The following is an 18,485-nucleotide window of genomic DNA, read 5'->3' on the forward strand; positions in this document are numbered from 1 at the left end:
GAGGTTAAATACGTTTCATTTACGTTAACTTTTCTATCAAATATTATTAGTCCACTTTATTAGTGAAACTTTGAACATTTGTTTGCTCTACTGACCGGTCGTCTGTACCGAAACGTGGTGGTATCTAACTACAGGGCGTATGCAGTGTTTTAGTAAGTCATCGCCATTCTTGCTATAGTCGAGAAGTACAACGAACCATCACTTAGTAGCGCGTCAAAATGAGTTCATACGTTAAATGCGACGACATCAAAGATATAGTGCCTGTTCCGGAGCCTGGAAAGAAGAGCTTCGGTGATTTCTACCTGGAGGCAATCGACAAGTTTCCCTCAAGTTTTCTGGTGGATGGCACTTCGCACGAGAAACTGCACTTCTCTGATTTGGCAGCCAGGATCAGATACTTCAGCTCAAATGTGCTGGAGTATGGATACAATAAGGGTAACAAAAACTACGTGTTTTCAATTATCAAAGAATGAAGCGATTTGATTTTGCTCAGTTCATTTTAAAAGCTGCTAATAACTTTGTTCAGCGGATCTTCAAGTTTATGATCTTCAGTTCAAACCAAATTGCACTTGTAACAACCATGCTACTGGGTCTTCAAATCGTCAGAATTTTGAGTCAATTTATAGCGATAGCGTTTTTTAATGTTTACAATGGAAGAGGATGTGGTTCTCTTGCAGACAATTTTGGAAGAACTGCGAACCCGGTTTTTGAAAAAGTAAATAGTCCCGGCTGCAAAAGTTTCCCTCAAGATTCGAATTTGTTTCTGGCTGACGTTGTTTTTTGATATATATGAATTTTCCCGTTTTTTTCGTTTTTGCCCGTCTTTTCGTTATTGTGATCTATTTTTGTTGTGATCAAGCTATTTTGAAATCGCGTAATAACTTAATATTTTTGACATTGATTTTTTTATTTACACTAGCGGAATACTACGACTATTCTTTTTTTCTAACCGAAGTCGCAAATATTGGTGCCACTTTTGGGGCACTTTTAAAGCTTTTTGATAGCATGTGCTTTGACGTTCGATTGAAAATAAGTTAACATAGTTGATACATTTTAAATTCATCAAATTAACCTAAAAAACCTTATTTGTTTCAAACAACATTACATAAATAAAAACTCGATTTCAGAAATTTTTTAACTCAAGATATGTCGCGATGTTTTGAAATGCAAATTTTATACATAATTTGACTCTATGCTTTGCTTACATCAAAGTTAATGTGGATGCCTTCAGTTTGTTATATTTCAAATTATTACTTGCAAAATTGAGTCTGTTTGTATTTGGTGCCTGCATGTCATTGGTAGTTTGTTAGCAAATATAGCTGCTTTATTTGTCACTATTGTTTACCGGTTGTTAAGCGTTCGTGGCCGAGAGGGCAGCTATTGAGACTCCAATTTTCGGCAAAACTGCTTTTTTGTCGTGTTCTCGCTAGTGTCTGCGAAGCACAGCTTCGCTCCTGTGTAAATTTATAGGTATTTATATATGTTTTTTTTTGCATATTCCTCTTTGACACAATTGTTTGAGATTTTTCTATTTAAACTTTTTGAAAGCTTTGTTTTTTCATTTGATATTGTTTTGTACCAAGCAATAGATAGAAAGTTTTCATTTTTTCAATAGTTTTTTGGATAGTTTTTTCGTCAGATTTTAAGCAAATTTTGTTGGTAAATTTTGGATCTAGATTTTTGGACCCGAATTTTACTTTTATCTTTTCCATTTATTAGTTGAGAGAAAGAAATGAATGAAGTTTGTGCTGCGCGAATCTTCGTTAAGTTTCCTGGATTGCTTTCTATAACAGTTTCAAAAAGGTTTTTTTTTAAATTTTAAACCGGGAGAATTTTTTCATCTTAAATCTTTAATTTTTTCTTTGGCACTTCTCAATTTTGTATCGCTTATTTTCTCAGTTTCCATACAATTAAGTCTACTTTTTGATGTGTTATTCTCAAATCGGTATAGTTTTGTCAAAATATTGTGACCCATAAAATTCTTTTTTTTTCTCCGATTTTGGAGCCGATTTTTTTTCCTCCAAGGCGATATTTTTTTCTCCAATTTTGAAGCCAAATTTTTGATGCAATCAGAACAGCGAAAGTTCGTTCCAGGCAATTTGATGGCGTTTTTTGCTTAGTATTTCCGTGAAACATTCAATATCAAATCCAGCAACTGCTAAGGTATGGCCAGTTGGTTGCGCTGCATTGCTAAATCCAATTGTTTTGAGTTATTTAGATATTTATTATGACAAATTGCTCTGTGACCAATCGTCGCTTGCAAAAAAATGTCACCTCACTGCTCGAATTTCATTTTTTTTGCGGTATGATTTGTAAACAAATTCCTTGAATAAATGGAAGGTAAAATAAGCTCTTCAATTACAACGCTAGAAATTGCACGAGAAGACATGAATGACTTTCAATTTCGATTATGGATTATATTTCTTTAAATTTTCGACGGATTTTAGTTTTTTCTTTTTGTTCAGTGACACTTTTCCAATGGTATATTGGCTATGTTTATGATTATTCTGTTGCATCTGTTAGAAAAGAAGTTTAAAAAATTTTCAGTAAATAAATTAGCTGGGGTGTGTTCGTCTGATTTAGGCGATGTAATTTGTCTGATGAGTAAGAACTGCTCAAACTTTGTGATTGCACTGGTCGGCTGTTCCCTCTCTCACGTCACAGTTTCGCCCGCTAATCCCGCCTACACGGGCACAGAACTGCTCTACCAACTAGAAGTAAGCGACTCCAAGGCCATCATAAGTGGGTGACGAAGATGGATTACAATAATGATGAACAACTCTTTTAAACCAACCGCTTAAGGGGGGGGGGTTGCAAGTTTCGAGAGTTTTGCAAGTGATTAATTGTCTTGATGTTTTTATGCGAAATTCGATTTCGAAAAAATCAATCAGGCTAGAGGTTTAGAGCTACTCGAATTTTTAAATGCGGGGATGTACTAACGCCTGTAATAAAGCCTGTAGTAAAAAGCAACTCCTTTTAATTTTGTTAAGCTTCGGGAATTATTGAGCGTGGAAAAATAAAAGTTATATTTGATTGACTGTTTTTTCTTCATAAACCTGTAATTTAAAAAAGAAATGAAGCTTTAAACTAACAAAGCTACTCTTAGTTAAAAAAAATATATACAATTTCGCGTTTTCTGTTATCTTTTTTGGAGAAACTAAATTCCTTCCTTTGTAATCCGTCGTCCAATCATAGTTCAGAACAGTCTGCTGCCCTCACTCGAAGCTGCACTGTCAACTGCTAAATCTGAAGGAAAAAACCTGCAATTGGGGGAAATATTTGTGCTGGACATTTCGTCTGAAACGCCAACTAGCATTGTGGGTGTTGGAGTTGTGCCTTTTAGTAAACTGACGGAGAAGCCCCCTGGGAAATGGCGAGAACCGGAGTCTGTTTTGGACCCGAAGAATGATATGTGGCTGCTTCCTTTCTCTTCAGGAACTACAGGTCTTTAGCTACACAAAAAATAAATCGGTCAAATCTCCAAACAATTGCCGTTTATTTTAAATATTTTCTTATTGATTTTTTGATAACTCGGCGCCTATGACATGTGCGATTTCTTTTCATTGGCTCATCTCAATTAGTGACTGAAAATATTAGTGCTAAGTTAATGACAAGTAAGTCATTTATTTTATACCCTCAGCATCAGATCGCTATTTTTGAAGACAACGTAGTCTTACAGTCTTTAATTCCTTAACTCTGTAAAAATAGCAATGTTTTGTAGACTCAGAACATGGCATGAATAAACTTCAGGAAGTATTCAACCACACCCCCGCGTCAAAAAATATGATTTTTGCTTCTTTTTTTTTTTAATTTTAAGTTTACATGACTATCTGCCACAGGTCTACCGAAGGGCGTCTCGCTGACACACTACAATATGATTGCAAACGTCTGGCAGCTCATTCAATACAAGAGCCTGTTTGACCTGAGCGAGAGAAGCACAATGATTGGCGTGTTGCCTCTCTACCATATCTACGGACTGTACATCTACTCTCTCTGCTGTCCTATGAAGGGGGCCAATGTGGTGTTGCTTCCAGAGTTCCAGCCAGTCTCTTTTCTCTCTGCCATCCACAAGTACAGAGCGACGCATGTTTACATCGTTCCTCCTCTGGCTCTGTTTCTAACCAAGGATCCAAGAGTGAAGCAGTATGATTTAACTAACATCCAGGTGACTTAAAGGCTTATGTGCATAAAAGTACTTTATTCAAGATGTGGGCGAGTAGATTTTTTGCATAACGCAACACGATTTGTAATTTGTTTCCAATGATTCAAAAGCTAAACGGTACATCTGCATCTTATGCCTTACTTTTTAGTCCACAATATAACACAAATTGAGGCAAGATGCTACTGAAACCTGATTGCGTTGAAGTTTGAATGAAAAAGACATTTGAGGTTAAATAATCTTATCCGAAAATGTCTAAATCACTGAGAATATAGGGAAATGGTAAGTTATTGGTATCTAATTAACAATCTCCCCCCCCCCCCCCCCCCCCCTATGGTACCTACTTACGAATCTCCATCCCTATAAATAAACACAAAATAGCACTGAGCTTTCTATTGAGAATTTTAATTTTGCTGCGTTCTGATTCGTCGAAAAATCTACCATTTTGATCTACTTAACAATAACCCCCTTTCTTGAAGGGGGGGGGGTGGAAAGGTTGTAAAATAGATCCAATTATTGTTATTTTCAGGACGTGTTATGCGCTGCGGCGCCACTAGCACTTGCGACTGCTTCTGAATTGCGGGACAGTTTACGCGATTGGGGGGCAAAAGACGCCATTGTTCGACAAGGATGGGGCATGACCGAACTCAGTCCTCTCGGCTCCGTCGGCCGACTGGACGAAACGGACTCGGAGAAGTTACTCGCATCTATCGGGGACCCGGTGGCTTTGACCGAGTTCAAAATAGTGGATCTGAATACTAACGAAGTGGTGGATTTGGGGAGGGAGGGAGAGATATGTGTTCGAGGACCTCAAGTAACAAGAGCAATTAAAATAAAGCATATGAAATTATTCCATCTCATTATTCCAGTGATACTTAATTGCCGGACCAAACCCCCCCCCTCTCCGCCGCCGCCGCAACACTTTTTTTCTTTAAAGAACCCACAATCCTAAAATATCGACCCCTCCAAAATTTAGGCGGGTTTAAAGGGTTCCCACTGGAGTTTGTTTGATTTTATACCCAAATTTTGAGCAAGTTGGATCTTTTTTTGAGGACTCTAGTTTAAAAAAAATGTTCCTGTGCTCCAATTTAAAAAAAATAGAATGTTTGTTGCTGGAGTTCCAACTCAAAACAATGCAATTGGCATAAAAGTGCTATAATGTATGCCAATTTTACTGTTTTCTAGGTCGATTTTGGATAACTTGGAACCCATGCATCGAAAAACGCTTTTTTTGCCCAGTAAATGTCCAACTCCCTCTCCCTTCCTCGGTTATTTTCGACTCCCCACGAATTAAGTAATGCCGAGTATATTGCAGTGTTTGCTGTTCAGGCGAATTATGGTCAAGATATAATAGCTGGCTAGATTAGTAAGTGTATACTGTTTTAAATTGAACTTGATTTATGCACACTCGTTAAAATGTAGATGGTATAGGAATATATTATGGTTTTTGTTCTAGAGCCATGATGCAAATTTAAGATTTTTATTGATAGAATTACTTTTGAAGGTGATGAAGGAGTACTTCAAGAATGAGGAGGCCACTAGAATTACAATTGACTCAGACGGATGGCTTCACACAGGTTAGTGTCATTTCACATGCTGTTTAGACGAACGTAGCGTAATGTGATTGTACGATGCAACTTTTTTTCCGTACCTAAATCGTAATTAAAAGCTCTAGTTTGAAGTCATTTTGAATCCGTAGGCTATATAAGCAGTATAATCCCAAGTGCCTTGAAATTTCATAAGTGATAAGGTGACACAGCTGTTTTTTTATTTCATCAATTGAACGGGAAAATGCCATTTATTTCATGCAACTACTACTAATGCGTTCATTGTCCGTTTTCCCGTTGTGGCGGGGTTGGACATCCGGAAAGCGCGTAAGCAATGGTTCAAATGAGACCAGCAGCAAAATAAGAGAGTTCGAACCTGGGAAGGGTCGGATGTTTTTAATGAACTTTTTCGTCTACTAGTTAAAATGCGTCAGCTCTATAAATTGAAACATGTTAATTGGGAAATTTCTTTTTTTAAAATTGAATGGTGCTGCTAATGCGTCATAATTGGCTTCCTTCACTTAGCAACTATTTAGACTCAAAGTTTTATTCATTCAGTTTTTAACTAGTAGCGTTATCGGTCATATTTTTGCTTTTGTATGCGAAGTGCAACTTCGCCTCCTTGTAAATGAAGGATAACACGTTTTTCTATGCCATTTGTATTTGAGGCGTAAAGTATGCAGGTCTCGTTTAACACAATTGATCCAGCGTTTATTTAGTTAGTTCTACAAAATATCTGGAGACAAAACATGACTATATACACAAGCAAAGCTTGTGCTATAGTATGAACTCTTTTTTTTCCAACCTAAGCCGCAAATATTGTTGCGACAAAATGCGTTCATTTTGAAAGTTTTCATTTTGATCAATAACCAGTACAGCCAATGCTAAGGATATTAACACAGACTATTGGATTACAAATAAAACTTTAGCGTCAAGGTATCAGGGATCTGTAGCGTAGAGGTAGGGAAGGAGACCCGCAACAAAATCAAAGGGTTCGAACCTGGGCCGGGTCGGATGCTTTTAATGAATTTTTTTGTATACTAATTAAAATGTGTCCGCTCTATAAATAAAGGCATGTTAGTTGGTAATTTTTTTTCCAAATTGACTTGCTTTGTCATAAGTAACTTGTGTCCTTTAGCAATTATGTAGACTCATAATTGGCGTGCAACACTTAAGAAATTTTGTAGACTCAAAGTTCTAGTCATTCAGTTTTTCCCAGTAGCGTTATCGGTCATATTTTTGCCCGTGTATGCGAAGTGCAACTTCGCCTCTGTGTAAAAAATTTGGGTGATTGTTCTACAAGTTCAAAAAGCTTTGAAGCCATATGTTTTTTTCTTCGAAATTCAAGTTGAAGGTTCTTCGAAAACAAGTTTTTATTCAGTTTCCATGCGTTAATTACTCTTTTCACTTCGCTATGTTTGCGGTTTGCTAGCGACCTCTTTTGCAGTTCATTTTTTACACTAACAATCAGCGTAGTGTATTATTACGAACCTTCTTTTTTTCTAACATAACCAGCAAATTAGTGGTTTTGCCTCATTTTCAGTCGACTAGCTTGCCATGATATAATTGGTCTGTATTTCCAGTGGTGCGAACTTCCGCTTTGCTTTTGTGCAAAACCCAATAGCGAATTACAGCTGAGTAGAATAGAATTCCTATTTCCTTTACAGTTCTGGACTGTACCAATAAAATAAGTGTAAAGTTGTAAATTTTTGATGCCTTCAAGTTGCTCTATTGGGCACAGTTATTGAAAGTTGCTTGAAAACAGCCGTGGGGTTTGATTTAGTGATTTTTCAAGGGCTCAAAAAGTGCTGTTTTTCATTTCGGAATGATCTTTGTCACCCTTTTAGACAATGTTACCTTATTTTTTTTTGAAATGTATTAAGTTTTGTAGGTCGTGAACATTGAATAGTTTCCAGTGATTGTTCTCTGCATTATTAAATGTTCATGACCTACAAAACTTATTACATTTCAACAAAAAATAAGGTAACATTGTCTAAAGGGGTGACATAAATCTCTGCATTATTAAGTTTCATATGGAAGGTGGCAACTAATATAATTGTTTTTTTTTGTGTTCAGGCGATATAGCTAAAATCCACAACTCCCAAATTCTCATCACGGATAGACTGAAGGAGCTAATCAAGACCAAGGGATTTCAAGTGGCTCCGGCTGAGCTGGAGGGAATTCTGTTGACTCATCCCGCTGTGCAGGACTGCTGTGTGTTCGGCAGACCCCACGACTCCCTCGGAGAAGCGCCCTCCGCTTGTGTGGTGCTGAAACCAGGGGGAGGAGCTAGTCGTCTCCCCTCGGAGCAGGAACTGAAGGCATTTGTGGGTCAGAAGGTGGCGCCTTACAAACAATTAGCCGGTGGGGTCACTTTTGTGGACCAAGTTCCGAAAACAGCCAGTGGCAAGATCCTCAGAAGAGTGCTCAGAGCTAGATTTACTTGAATAAATTGTTTAATGTATTTTCTGATGTATTTAGAAAATGTCTTTCATAGTTGAGTTTATGATATTTAGTTCAGTGTTTTGTTTTTTATTGGATGTCATGAAATAGATTTCGAACTCAAAATTAAATATATATATATATATTTTTTTTCTATTCAATTATTCACGCACAGATGCGTGACTCAAGATTGTGAGCTTTTAAATGTTTTTGTGAATTCAATTATGGATGCAAGTTACGGCTCTTCTTCTCTGAAATTTTTTTTTTCAGAGTAGATTTTGTAAATATATTTTTTGTACGAGTATCACGTTATCTGTGGACGAAGCAAGCTAACATCATTTATACAAATTTCGGTCTACGACAATTATCGTCTTTTTGAAGTATTGAAGAAGCCCAGACGACTAATAGAGACCTGATTGAAATCATTCATTGTCCTTTTCATTACGTACTTTTACCGGCAGTCTGAGAAACTCTGGAAAGCAAACGGAACAAATTTCCCTCAGAGTTTTCAGAGCTTCAATTTTCCGAACCATAAAAATAAACTTTCTTCACGATGTCATTTTTCGAATGCACGGATCTGAAAGAATTGGTTCCGATTCCAGAGCCAGGAACCAGGTCGTTTGCTGATTTCTACTTGGAAGAGATAGACAAATATCCCGCCAGTTTCATTGTAGATGGCGTCTCAGAAGAAAAGCTTCATTTTGCGGAAATGGCTTCACATATTAGAGTGTGCAGCTCTAATTTGCTCAAGAAAGGCTACAAAAAAGGTGCGGATATGATCAACTTTCTAGGTTCAGATACAAATATGCTGTGATCTGCTTAACAATAATTCCCCCGCCATGGTGTCCAGTAAAAAAATTACACCCTTAAAAAACAAAAGGCAATGATCTAAGATTTTCGCACGGTGAGCTGACTTGGTAAAATTTTCTTTGCGTTAGCGATTAATCCAGACAACCAAGCGGAAGCCGTTAGTTTGAATTGTGTCTTGAATCGGTTGAAGTTACTGTGGATTGTTTCCAGTAGCATGCCTAGGGAAAAAGTATTTGCCCTCATCTCATTGCTGTTCACGAGGGGGGGTGGGGCGGTTTTTCAAAAAAAAAAATTTCGAACTTTTTGTCGACATGGGGCACTTTTTTTGTTAAATTTTGACCAAAAAATTGCGTTTTTTCGGCGGGCGCTCCACTTCAAAAATAGTAGTAATACTTCTCCCCCTTAAATGCCCAAAAACGGCGCTGACAATTTTGCCAAAACAGCGTCTTTTTAGTGCTTTAGGAGAGCTCGCTCGGAAAATCAATTTGGTCGACCTAAAAAAGGGCCGTCAAAAAGCTGACTAAAGGTTTTTTTAATCAAAACGTTCAGCTAAAAATGATAAATTCAAGAGTTTGAAGTGGGGTGCTGACGGTAGAAGGTTATTTAAAACTTTAATGTGTAATTGAGAATTTGCTCAATGAGACAAGGCTCTAAAATAAAGTATCAGAGAGGTTATTGTAGAGATTGCTGAAATCAAATAGCAAGAAAACCGCCCTCGTTATGCAAACACCGTTGCTACTTTTAATTAAAAAGGTAAAGAAGTTGTTTTGTGTAGGAGACACGATTTGCTTGATGAGTAAGAATTGTCACAACTTTATCGTGGCACTCTTGGCTGGATCTCTGTCCCATGTTACCATCTCACCGGCCAACCCAGCATACACTGGCCACGAGCTTCTCTACCAACTGGATTTCAGGTCTCTTTTCTGGCATTTTCATAGAACGGCGTTTCCAAAAATTCTGTGGCAGTTTTTTAGACGGATAATTCGAAAAGTTTGTTATACTTACTATACTTCTTGTAGTTTTTAAATCAGTTTGAGTTGAGATTTTTATACGCCACGCCATCAGAAAAATATTTGTTAGTTTGAATGAAGGAAAATAATACTTTCAGTGACTCCAATGCAGTTATTGTTGGGAGTGATCAAATTGGATCTCTAGAAGATGCTTTGAAGTTGGCGGTCGAAGAGAAGCGAAATCTCGATCTGAAAGATATTTATGTCCTGAACTACAATTCAACGGTTCCTGCCACAATCCAGGGAATAGAAACGAAACCATTCGAACATCTACTGCGGACAGATAATGGTAGTTTGATGGAAGCCGAGACATCTCTGGACCCCAAGAGCGATGTCTGGCTCCTACCGTTTTCCTCCGGAACTACCGGACTCCCAAAAGGAGTTGCACTCACACACTACAACATGCTGGCCAATATTTGGCAGTTCGTCAAATACGATCCAGTGTTCGGCTTGAGATCGCACCACACGTTGCTTGCAGTCTTGCCTATGTACCACATATACGGGTTGTTCTGTTTTGCTCTGGCGGCCCCGATGAATGGAGCTAATGTAGTTTTGCTGCCGGAATTCAACCCGGTCAATTTTCTGCTGTCGATCCAGAAATATAGATGCTCCCACGTGTACATAGTGCCACCATTAGCTTTATTTTTGGGCAAAGATCCAAGAGTCAAGGAGTATGACTTGACGTCTCTTATCGTGAGTTGTCATTTTCATTCTTTTCAGGGGTGTTTGATTTAGGAAGTGCGCCCTATATTTGTGTCAACATTATTTCGGTCAGATTTTCTTAACATTAAATAAATTTCGGGATGTTCTATTGACGCATGATGCCCTGAAATTGATTTTTAGGAGAGAAAATTATAAATTACAGGTCGAAGTACTGGGAATTTTTTATGATGTGAGAATACTTTGGCATCTATGTTTTTAAATAAAAAGGACAAGAACCAGTTTTGTGCTGTTATTTATTATAGGATGTAGTCTCAGCGGCCGCACCCTTAGCCGCCGACGTTGCCTCTCAGGCTTTCGAGTCGCTTCAATCTCAGGGCCTCAGGGACTTCGCTATTAGACAGGCATGGGGCATGACAGAACTGAGTCCAGTGGGAACTGCTGGTAGATACAAGGCCAATGACCTGGACTGTTTCGCCTCAATCGGGGATCCTATTCCCTTCACTCAGGTTTTTTTTGCACGTGCTCTTTACTACCATGGCAAGTAAGATTGTGAAAGGTTAAATGCTCTGGCTTAGTATCGCCAAAGGTGATTGTGTGGTTTTTAGCGTGTGTTATTTAAAAATAAAACTAATTGCTTTTGGGATTTTGACTTTTGAAGAACGCATTTGAATTCATTTTCGGAGCTGGCTAATTTTTCTACTTTCGCATTTGAATAACAAAAGTCACAGCACTGCCTTTTTTTGTGGTTAAGCAATTTTTACTTCTGTAGACACGCGAGTTTGCGAAATTTATTTATACGATCAGTCCATTTTTTCCAGGTAGTAATTTTTGGTGCAAAGTATTGTACAAAGTTCGTTCCTTAATTACATATGGTTTAACCGTACCCGTTTTGTTAGAGCATTTCAGGTTATTGACGCATGAACTTCGCATTTAAGTGTTAATTCAAAAAAGTGAACTGGTCGGCTCAAAACCATGAGAGTGGACAATATTGCGATAGTTGGAGCTTATTAGGTTATCGTTGCAACTATCGATGTTCTTATCCCATCAAACAAAATGAGGTGTATTCTCGCGAAATCTCAAGAAAATCAGTTTTGTTAGTTTGGTAAATTGTAATGGTTTTCTATGCTTTTTAATAGATTAAAATAATCCCTAACTTGAATTATGACTCCGCCTCAGTTTTTTTCTCTGCTATCTGATTGTTTACACCCTTGCGTCAGATTAGTGTGTTATTATGAACCTTCTTTTTTTGTAACCTAACTCAAATAAAAGTGTTCATTAAAAGTAGTCACTAATTTAAAAGTTTCAATGTAGCATTGGAAATTGAATAGCATCTGTTCTCTGCTTTTTTGTGGCTAGTGTTTAATCTTCTATTTTATTTTGACTAAATAAAAAGCTTGAGTGGTTAGTGTGTATGACTCTTAATCTTAAGGTCTCATGTTGCAAGCTCAGACGTTGCCGAGTTTTTGCTAATTGAGACTCAATGATACTTTTTCTTATTGTATTTCATAAAGCTTGAAGGATTATCCAGTTTTATTAGCCTAATTCCATTAAGCATATGACATTTACGTGAGGATCAAGATAATAGATAAGTGCTTTGAAATCTCCAGCCGTTTTTTATAGTGATCTTACGTTGAGTTGCATAATTGTTAGATTATTCTTCGGACCATTTGAAAAATGGGGAAGAACTTAGTATTCGGGTGGCTTTTAGTCTTTTCTTTTTTTAATTTTCCTCAGTATTGAGAAAAACTGTTTAAAATTTTTGATCTGTATTTCAGTTTCGAACGAATAAAGCGAGCGAACATGCTTACAACAGCTTATTTATGCTTAATTTTACGCAAAAAAAACTAGTTTTTGAAGATTTTTAGCACCGTTTTGGGAATCAAAAACTGCTGGTTTTCTCTGCAAAAAAAATTGAAAAAGTTTTTGATAATGAATTTTTTGTTTTTGATTTTTTTTGTTATTGTTCTTCAAAAACTTGTCCAATTTGCCTAATTTACTATGACTGTCGAATAGGCCGACGTCAGATCCTTTTTATCACACCACGCATAAAAAACTACTCTTGAAAAAAAACTTCTCATTTGTGTTTTTTAAAGACATGGTCGGAACATTCTGTGCTACTTGGACAGTAACCGGCTATCTTTTTTTTTTCATTTTGACGATGCTTTTTGATTAATCAGATGTTTTTTTCAACAAAGGGCCTATCTTATTTTGCGTGTAGTTGAAACGATGGATCTGATTGTGCAGGTGAAGATAGTGGATCTGAGCAGTAGAGAGGTGGTTCCCTGGGGCCAGGAGGGGGAGTTGTGTGTGAAGGGTCCACAAGTCATGAAGGGCTACTTCAAGAATGAAGAGGCCACAAGGAATACCATCGACACTGAGGGATGGCTCCTGACAGGTGAATGACAGATGTCTATATCAAATCACCCGTCGAAGTTAGCTCTTATTTGTTCATCCTTCTTCATTTTTTGGTGCGATTCTCAAGTTGATGGCATCTATCGTGTCTCTTATCCAGTCTCCGACCTGTCTAAAGTTAAATTATTGAATTACCATTGTTTAATTCGCATCGGAGAAGCTAAATCTTTTTATTTAACTTAATGATTTGGCAAAATGGATTGAATATAGCGCTAGTTAAAAATAGACGAGCAAAATTTCATTTTAAAATGATCTTACAAACTAACTCTCACAAGCTCTAAAGTTACCTATTAAAACTCTCTTATATGCGTTGTGTTTATAAGTTTTCGTTTTTTATAGCTAACTGACGAATGCCAAGTAAGACCTCTATTATTGCAACTACTTTGTTCAATATTTTTCAGCTGTTTTGCTTAGTTTAAACGCCTGTTGTCATTTAAATTGGTGTAAAATAATTCAAAGTTTCCCTACAAAAGAGAAGATGCATGTGTTTCAGTGTTTCAAAATAGAAGATGCTTGATGATTGACATAAAAGATTGTTTTGCAGCTTGGTTTTGACTGCAAGACTGAAAAACTGCGCTGCAATAAGAATTATTTTTGGAAAACTGCGAAAAAGTTTGGGTTAACGGTATTTGCAAAAATTTGACATTACTATGTTTTATCTCATTTTCAACAGGAGCAGCGCCTGATCAAAAGTTGTTTCAGGTGACATAGCGAAGGTCAATGAGAAGAAGCAAATGACAATTACGGACAGACTGAAAGAGCTCATCAAGACCAAAGGATTCCAGGTCAGTACAAAGAACGACCTCATCAATGTATAGTAAAGGGGGGGGGGTCTATTCTCATGCGCGAAGGACTGGAAATTATCAACCAATCACCGGCTTTTCATCTGTCCAAAATTGACTAATTTTTGAACACTGAGCTCTGATTGGTCGACGTTTTCTTTATTTTTAAATTGGTTGAGTTTTCGCGTATGAAGGTTTCCTTCAGGTTACAGGTTTTCCGATATGCAAAAAACAAGTTGCTTTCGGCACGGCACTTCAAAAATAGAATTTGCTGCAAAAATGAAATATATGGATGAAAATTTACTTCAGTATTTTGAAATTTTACCACTTGTTACTCATTTAAGCTCTCTTCAGCTCTTGTAACTGTAGTATGTGTAACTACTTTGATCTTCTGCAGGTTGCACCGGCGGAACTGGAGGGAATTCTGTTGACTCACCCCGCTGTGCAGGACTGCTGTGTGTTCGGCACACCCCACGACTCCCTCGGAGAAGCGCCCTCCGCTTGTGTGGTGCTGAAACCAGGGGGAGGAGCTAGTCGTCTCCCCTCGGAGCAGGAACTGAAGGCATTTGTGGGTCAGAAGGTGGCGCCTTACAAACAATTAGCCGGTGGGGTCACTTTTGTGGACCAAATTCCGAAAACAGCCAGTGGCAAGATACTCAGAAGAGTGCTCAGAGCTAGATTTTTGTAACAATTTTTTTAGAAGCGCTTTGTTTTTACAAACTTTTCTATCTGTACAGTACATTGTTCGATAGAACAGATCAAGCAAAAAAATTTCTAAAGAAAAACGAATTCTTATTTGGCAGAAAAATAATCTCGGATCATTTACTTTAACCTAAACCTCACTCGCAACCAGGGGCGGAATTGACCCCCTCACCAATCTGGTATTATTTTATGACGTCCATTTTGGTCGACCAACTAAATTTTTTCTAAAGGCGCTTTAAGCGCCAATATAGGCTAATTTTGAAGGGGGACAACTAATTTCCAAAAAGCGTCCAAAAAGAACCTGTTTTTTTACAAAGTTTTGACAGCAGCGCGCAAATTCTCGTCAAAATACACTTTTTTTAGTTTTCTGGTAGCGCTCGGAAAATCAATTTGGTAGACCTACGAAAAAGTAGACACCATTTTAGACATTTTTTTTTGGAAATTCGCCCCCTCGAGAAAATCCTAGATCCGCCCCTGCTCGAAACTACTTAAATTTGGTTATGTAGCCTTCAGTTTGTACAGCTAATTTTTCTATTCAAAATCAGGTAGTGTAACATATCCTCGTCACCATTGAATTAAATCTCTAATGTGCCTGTGTTTTGAACACTGGAAGAGCTTCCATCTTAGTGCACTAAATATTTTGAGTGCAGTCAAGACAGTTTGTGAACGCTTAATTGGACACTGATACCGATTTCGAATGATCGATATTCTTATTGGGAAAATAATTGTGTGATATTGTTTGCAGTGGAACAGTTTCTAATATCTGAAATCTGAATGGTTAGAATTGTCCGTGAGCAGAACAAACAACCAACTTAACCGAAGCTACAATTAGCAGACACGATTGAGCCGCAAACCGCTAAGGCATGGTCGCTTGATTACTAATGCATTGCCCAAAAATAATGCCGGCGAAATGTGCGAACTATTTGAGTTTTAATTAATTGCCTTTTTTCATATCTCGTTCTGCTCCATTTTTTTCGTTCTGCTCATTGAACATTTTTTTTTCGACCGGTATCCCAAAAATTGGTTACCATTCGGTGGCACATATGAAAGTGCGATTGGTCATTGATAAATTGATCGGTAGTTCCATTGCCCGCATTTGTGCAATTTCGTGTCTGTACAAAACCGCCCCATAAGAAACAGTCATAAGATTACAGATGAACAAAAAATGGTCCGATAAAAAAAGTCCGAAAAACGGTCCCAAGTGATAGTTATTTTAAACAATCGGTAGGGGAGAGTTGTCCTTGGTTCAAGCAACATAAGCCACAGAATATTGACCGCCGCAGTCGGGCCGTTTTGCGAGCTTGCCAGCAGAGAGTAGGACTCTGTTCGTGAATTAGAGCTGGTTATCGCCGAGAAGCAGCGCCAAGCCTTCACCGGCGGTCTTAAACCGGACTGTTTTGCATCGGACTGTTTTGAATTGTTTCATGATTTTTTGGACTGTTTTGTATGGGACTGTTTTGTTTATGCACCGTTCAATTTTATGCTTTTCAACGCAAATTTTATTGTTCGAAGTATTTTTATTTATAAAAACATCATTTCTAATATTTCAATGCTTGATCAAGGTCAAAATTGAATCCAGATAACCCTAGACTGGAAAACATCTAGAATTTACTTGTTGTTTTTTAAACTTATTTTATAGTACAAAAATTGCTGAAAATGTTGCCAGAAACAAAATGGTGTTTTTTCTTACTCAAGGGTATTGCAACCTGGTACTAGACTTTTTTCCCGTTAATATTTTTTTTCACAGAAAGGTCAGTTTAGTAATTTACCATTTCTAAGCTCCTTTTAATGTACTACCTATATCTTAATCTACTACTTATTTGGAGATTGTATTTGATTTTTAAGTGGTCCCTGCAATTCTTGTAATTGTCTTTTTCGAAAATGTTTTGTTCTTTTTTCAGTTTTTTGGGTGTCGGCCTTAATGCTGTCGGCTTATTTCCCTAATGTTTTTTCTATCATTTATTTATATACATTTCAAATTGAAATAGATTCAATTTTGACAATTATGTTCGTAAGTTTACAACGTATGTTCGTATTTTCAATTTTTTGATGGAATTTTTTTGATTATTATTTTTTCTTTTCACATACATAGATTTATTAAGAGTAATCAACGTTATGAGTACTCTTATATAGGTCTGGGTGATTTTTTTGTCTTTTTTTCAGGAAAAACTCCTAAAATTTGTTCATGCTCAATTTTGATTTTACGCGGTTGGAAACTTTTCGGATATCGCAGCAAAATAAAAAAATTTAGTTTTCGATCCAGGGTTAAATTAATCAAAGCAGCCTCAATCTTGTTTTTGAAATTCAAAGATCTATTTTCATCTAACAATTTGGGAGTTGAGAATTTTTCAAAAAACAAGCCAAACATTTTTCTGTCTCCTTGTGTTCATCAACTCTTTTCCAGCTGTCTGTTGGCTGTGTTTACTATTTTAAAAAGTATATACAAGATGTTTAAAAAAAATCGACACTTTATATCCATGAAATTTTTTCAAATAAAAAAACGATAGTTTTCAGATGAGGCTCAAAGTTTTTTAATTGAAAAGATGCAAAACCAGAATTGAGGCTCAAAGTTAAGGCTGTGTAATGAGTTTAGTTGAAATATATAGCTTGGCTTTAGCAGATGAAAATGATTTCACCTGCGAGAGCAAAAGTACTTGTAGTTCAGTAGTCGGACTTCTTTTCACGTAAATCACCTTTCTTATATCCACGACCATGTAACATAGGGTCTAGGGTTCTAGACCCGGCCGGACCTTTGTTTCTGTTCTTTTGTTGGTTTATTTTGTACTTTTTTTGTACTTTTTGTACTTTTTTTGTTGGTTTATTTTCCAAAGCATGAATTTTTTAGCAGTTTTAATAACTTTAATTGGAAATCTTTCGTTATATTTTAACTTGACCAACTTAGATTTCCTTGAATGATTTTTTAAATTTTTTTTTTGCTATAGGGGTTCAATTTATGCGGAATCGGCTTATTTTAAGGTCAACAATCAGACTTTTCTGCTTCGTGTGTTTCAGGAGGAACGTGGGCGAAAAAACTTTGAAAGTTTTATTGTTCAAAATTATACTTCTCCAAATGTTTTTGGCTGATTATATTGCTGGTGAAGGAGTTTCTTGCCAGGTTTTCCTCTAAATGAGCATCATGTGAGACAAATTTATGAAATTTTTGTAGCTTTAGTTTTTTTTCGACTTTGTTTTTAATGAATTTTTTCAGCGTAGTGGTTTCAATCTCAGATTCTGTCTGCTAGCTTGCAATGCTATATTGTGATGAATTGCAAGTGTTGCAAAGCTCCGCTTCACCTTTTTGTTTAGAAGTGTTTCGAGTTTAGTTGAAATATGTTTGCTTGGCAACTTTTTTTGTTTTTTTTTTGTTTTCTCATCAAAACTGAGGCTCAATGTTTTCTCAGAGGTTTCAGATTTTTTGTTTTGCGATGTTGAGCGAAGCGTCTTATCAAAAGTTTGTTATGAACTTTCTGAAACCTTTGTTAGGCAGCATAAGAAGCTCATTTTGATTCAATTGGTTCCGCGATTGACCAGTAGTCTTAGCGTATTTTTTTGGTTGACTAAAAAGAGACGAAAATGATCCATTCGTAGGATAAAGCTACTGGTCCGAATTGCGCACAATATAATGCACCGTATTAATTCTGGTAAATTCGAAGCAATATTTTGGCTTATATCCACCCAATTAAAGAAATTTTTTTTCAAAATTCCATTTCTTTTCATTGTTCTGGTTTGTTTAAATCAGCACAGTAGATCAAGAAAAGGAAATGCATATCGTTACAGATCACAAAACAGGCCTTCATGTTTTTTAAGAAAGGAGATTCCGATGACCGCACCCTTGAGTTGATGCATACTTTTTGATGCATACTTGTGTTGCACCTGTTGATTTGAAATGCATAATTTTGCACGATTTATCAATTCAACTACTTTCTTGAAGTAGGTTGATTTTATAGCGGCACTCGAC

At 36.9% G+C, this 18,485-nt stretch overlaps 2 protein-coding genes across 2 annotated transcripts; both read left to right on the plus strand.

Annotated features, from left to right (window-relative positions):
• Window positions 1-47: 47 nt before the first annotated feature.
• On the plus strand, window positions 48-8,293 carry LOC134843639 (uncharacterized). The gene is made up of 7 exons (XM_063859830.1): window positions 48-435; window positions 2,584-2,742; window positions 3,196-3,444; window positions 3,840-4,165; window positions 4,689-4,973; window positions 5,664-5,736; window positions 7,783-8,293. The coding sequence occupies exons 1-7, from the start codon at window positions 219-221 to the stop codon at window positions 8,151-8,153; spliced, it is 1,680 nt and encodes a 559-aa protein (XP_063715900.1). The 5' UTR covers window positions 48-218; the 3' UTR covers window positions 8,154-8,293.
• A 129-nt stretch (window positions 8,294-8,422) lies between these two features.
• On the plus strand, window positions 8,423-14,813 carry LOC134844497 (uncharacterized). Its single transcript, XM_063861202.1, has 7 exons — window positions 8,423-8,915; window positions 9,734-9,872; window positions 10,067-10,661; window positions 10,934-11,137; window positions 12,876-13,026; window positions 13,746-13,828; window positions 14,223-14,813. Exons 1-7 carry the CDS (start codon window positions 8,702-8,704, stop codon window positions 14,511-14,513), a joined length of 1,677 nt encoding a protein of 558 aa, XP_063717272.1. The 5' UTR covers window positions 8,423-8,701; the 3' UTR covers window positions 14,514-14,813.
• Window positions 14,814-18,485: the final 3,672 nt, after the last annotated feature.

This window comes from Symsagittifera roscoffensis, chromosome 4 (genome assembly GCF_963678635.1).
Source record: "Symsagittifera roscoffensis chromosome 4, txSymRosc1.1, whole genome shotgun sequence".
In the NCBI taxonomy this organism is placed as follows: domain Eukaryota; kingdom Metazoa; phylum Xenacoelomorpha; order Acoela; family Convolutidae; genus Symsagittifera; species Symsagittifera roscoffensis.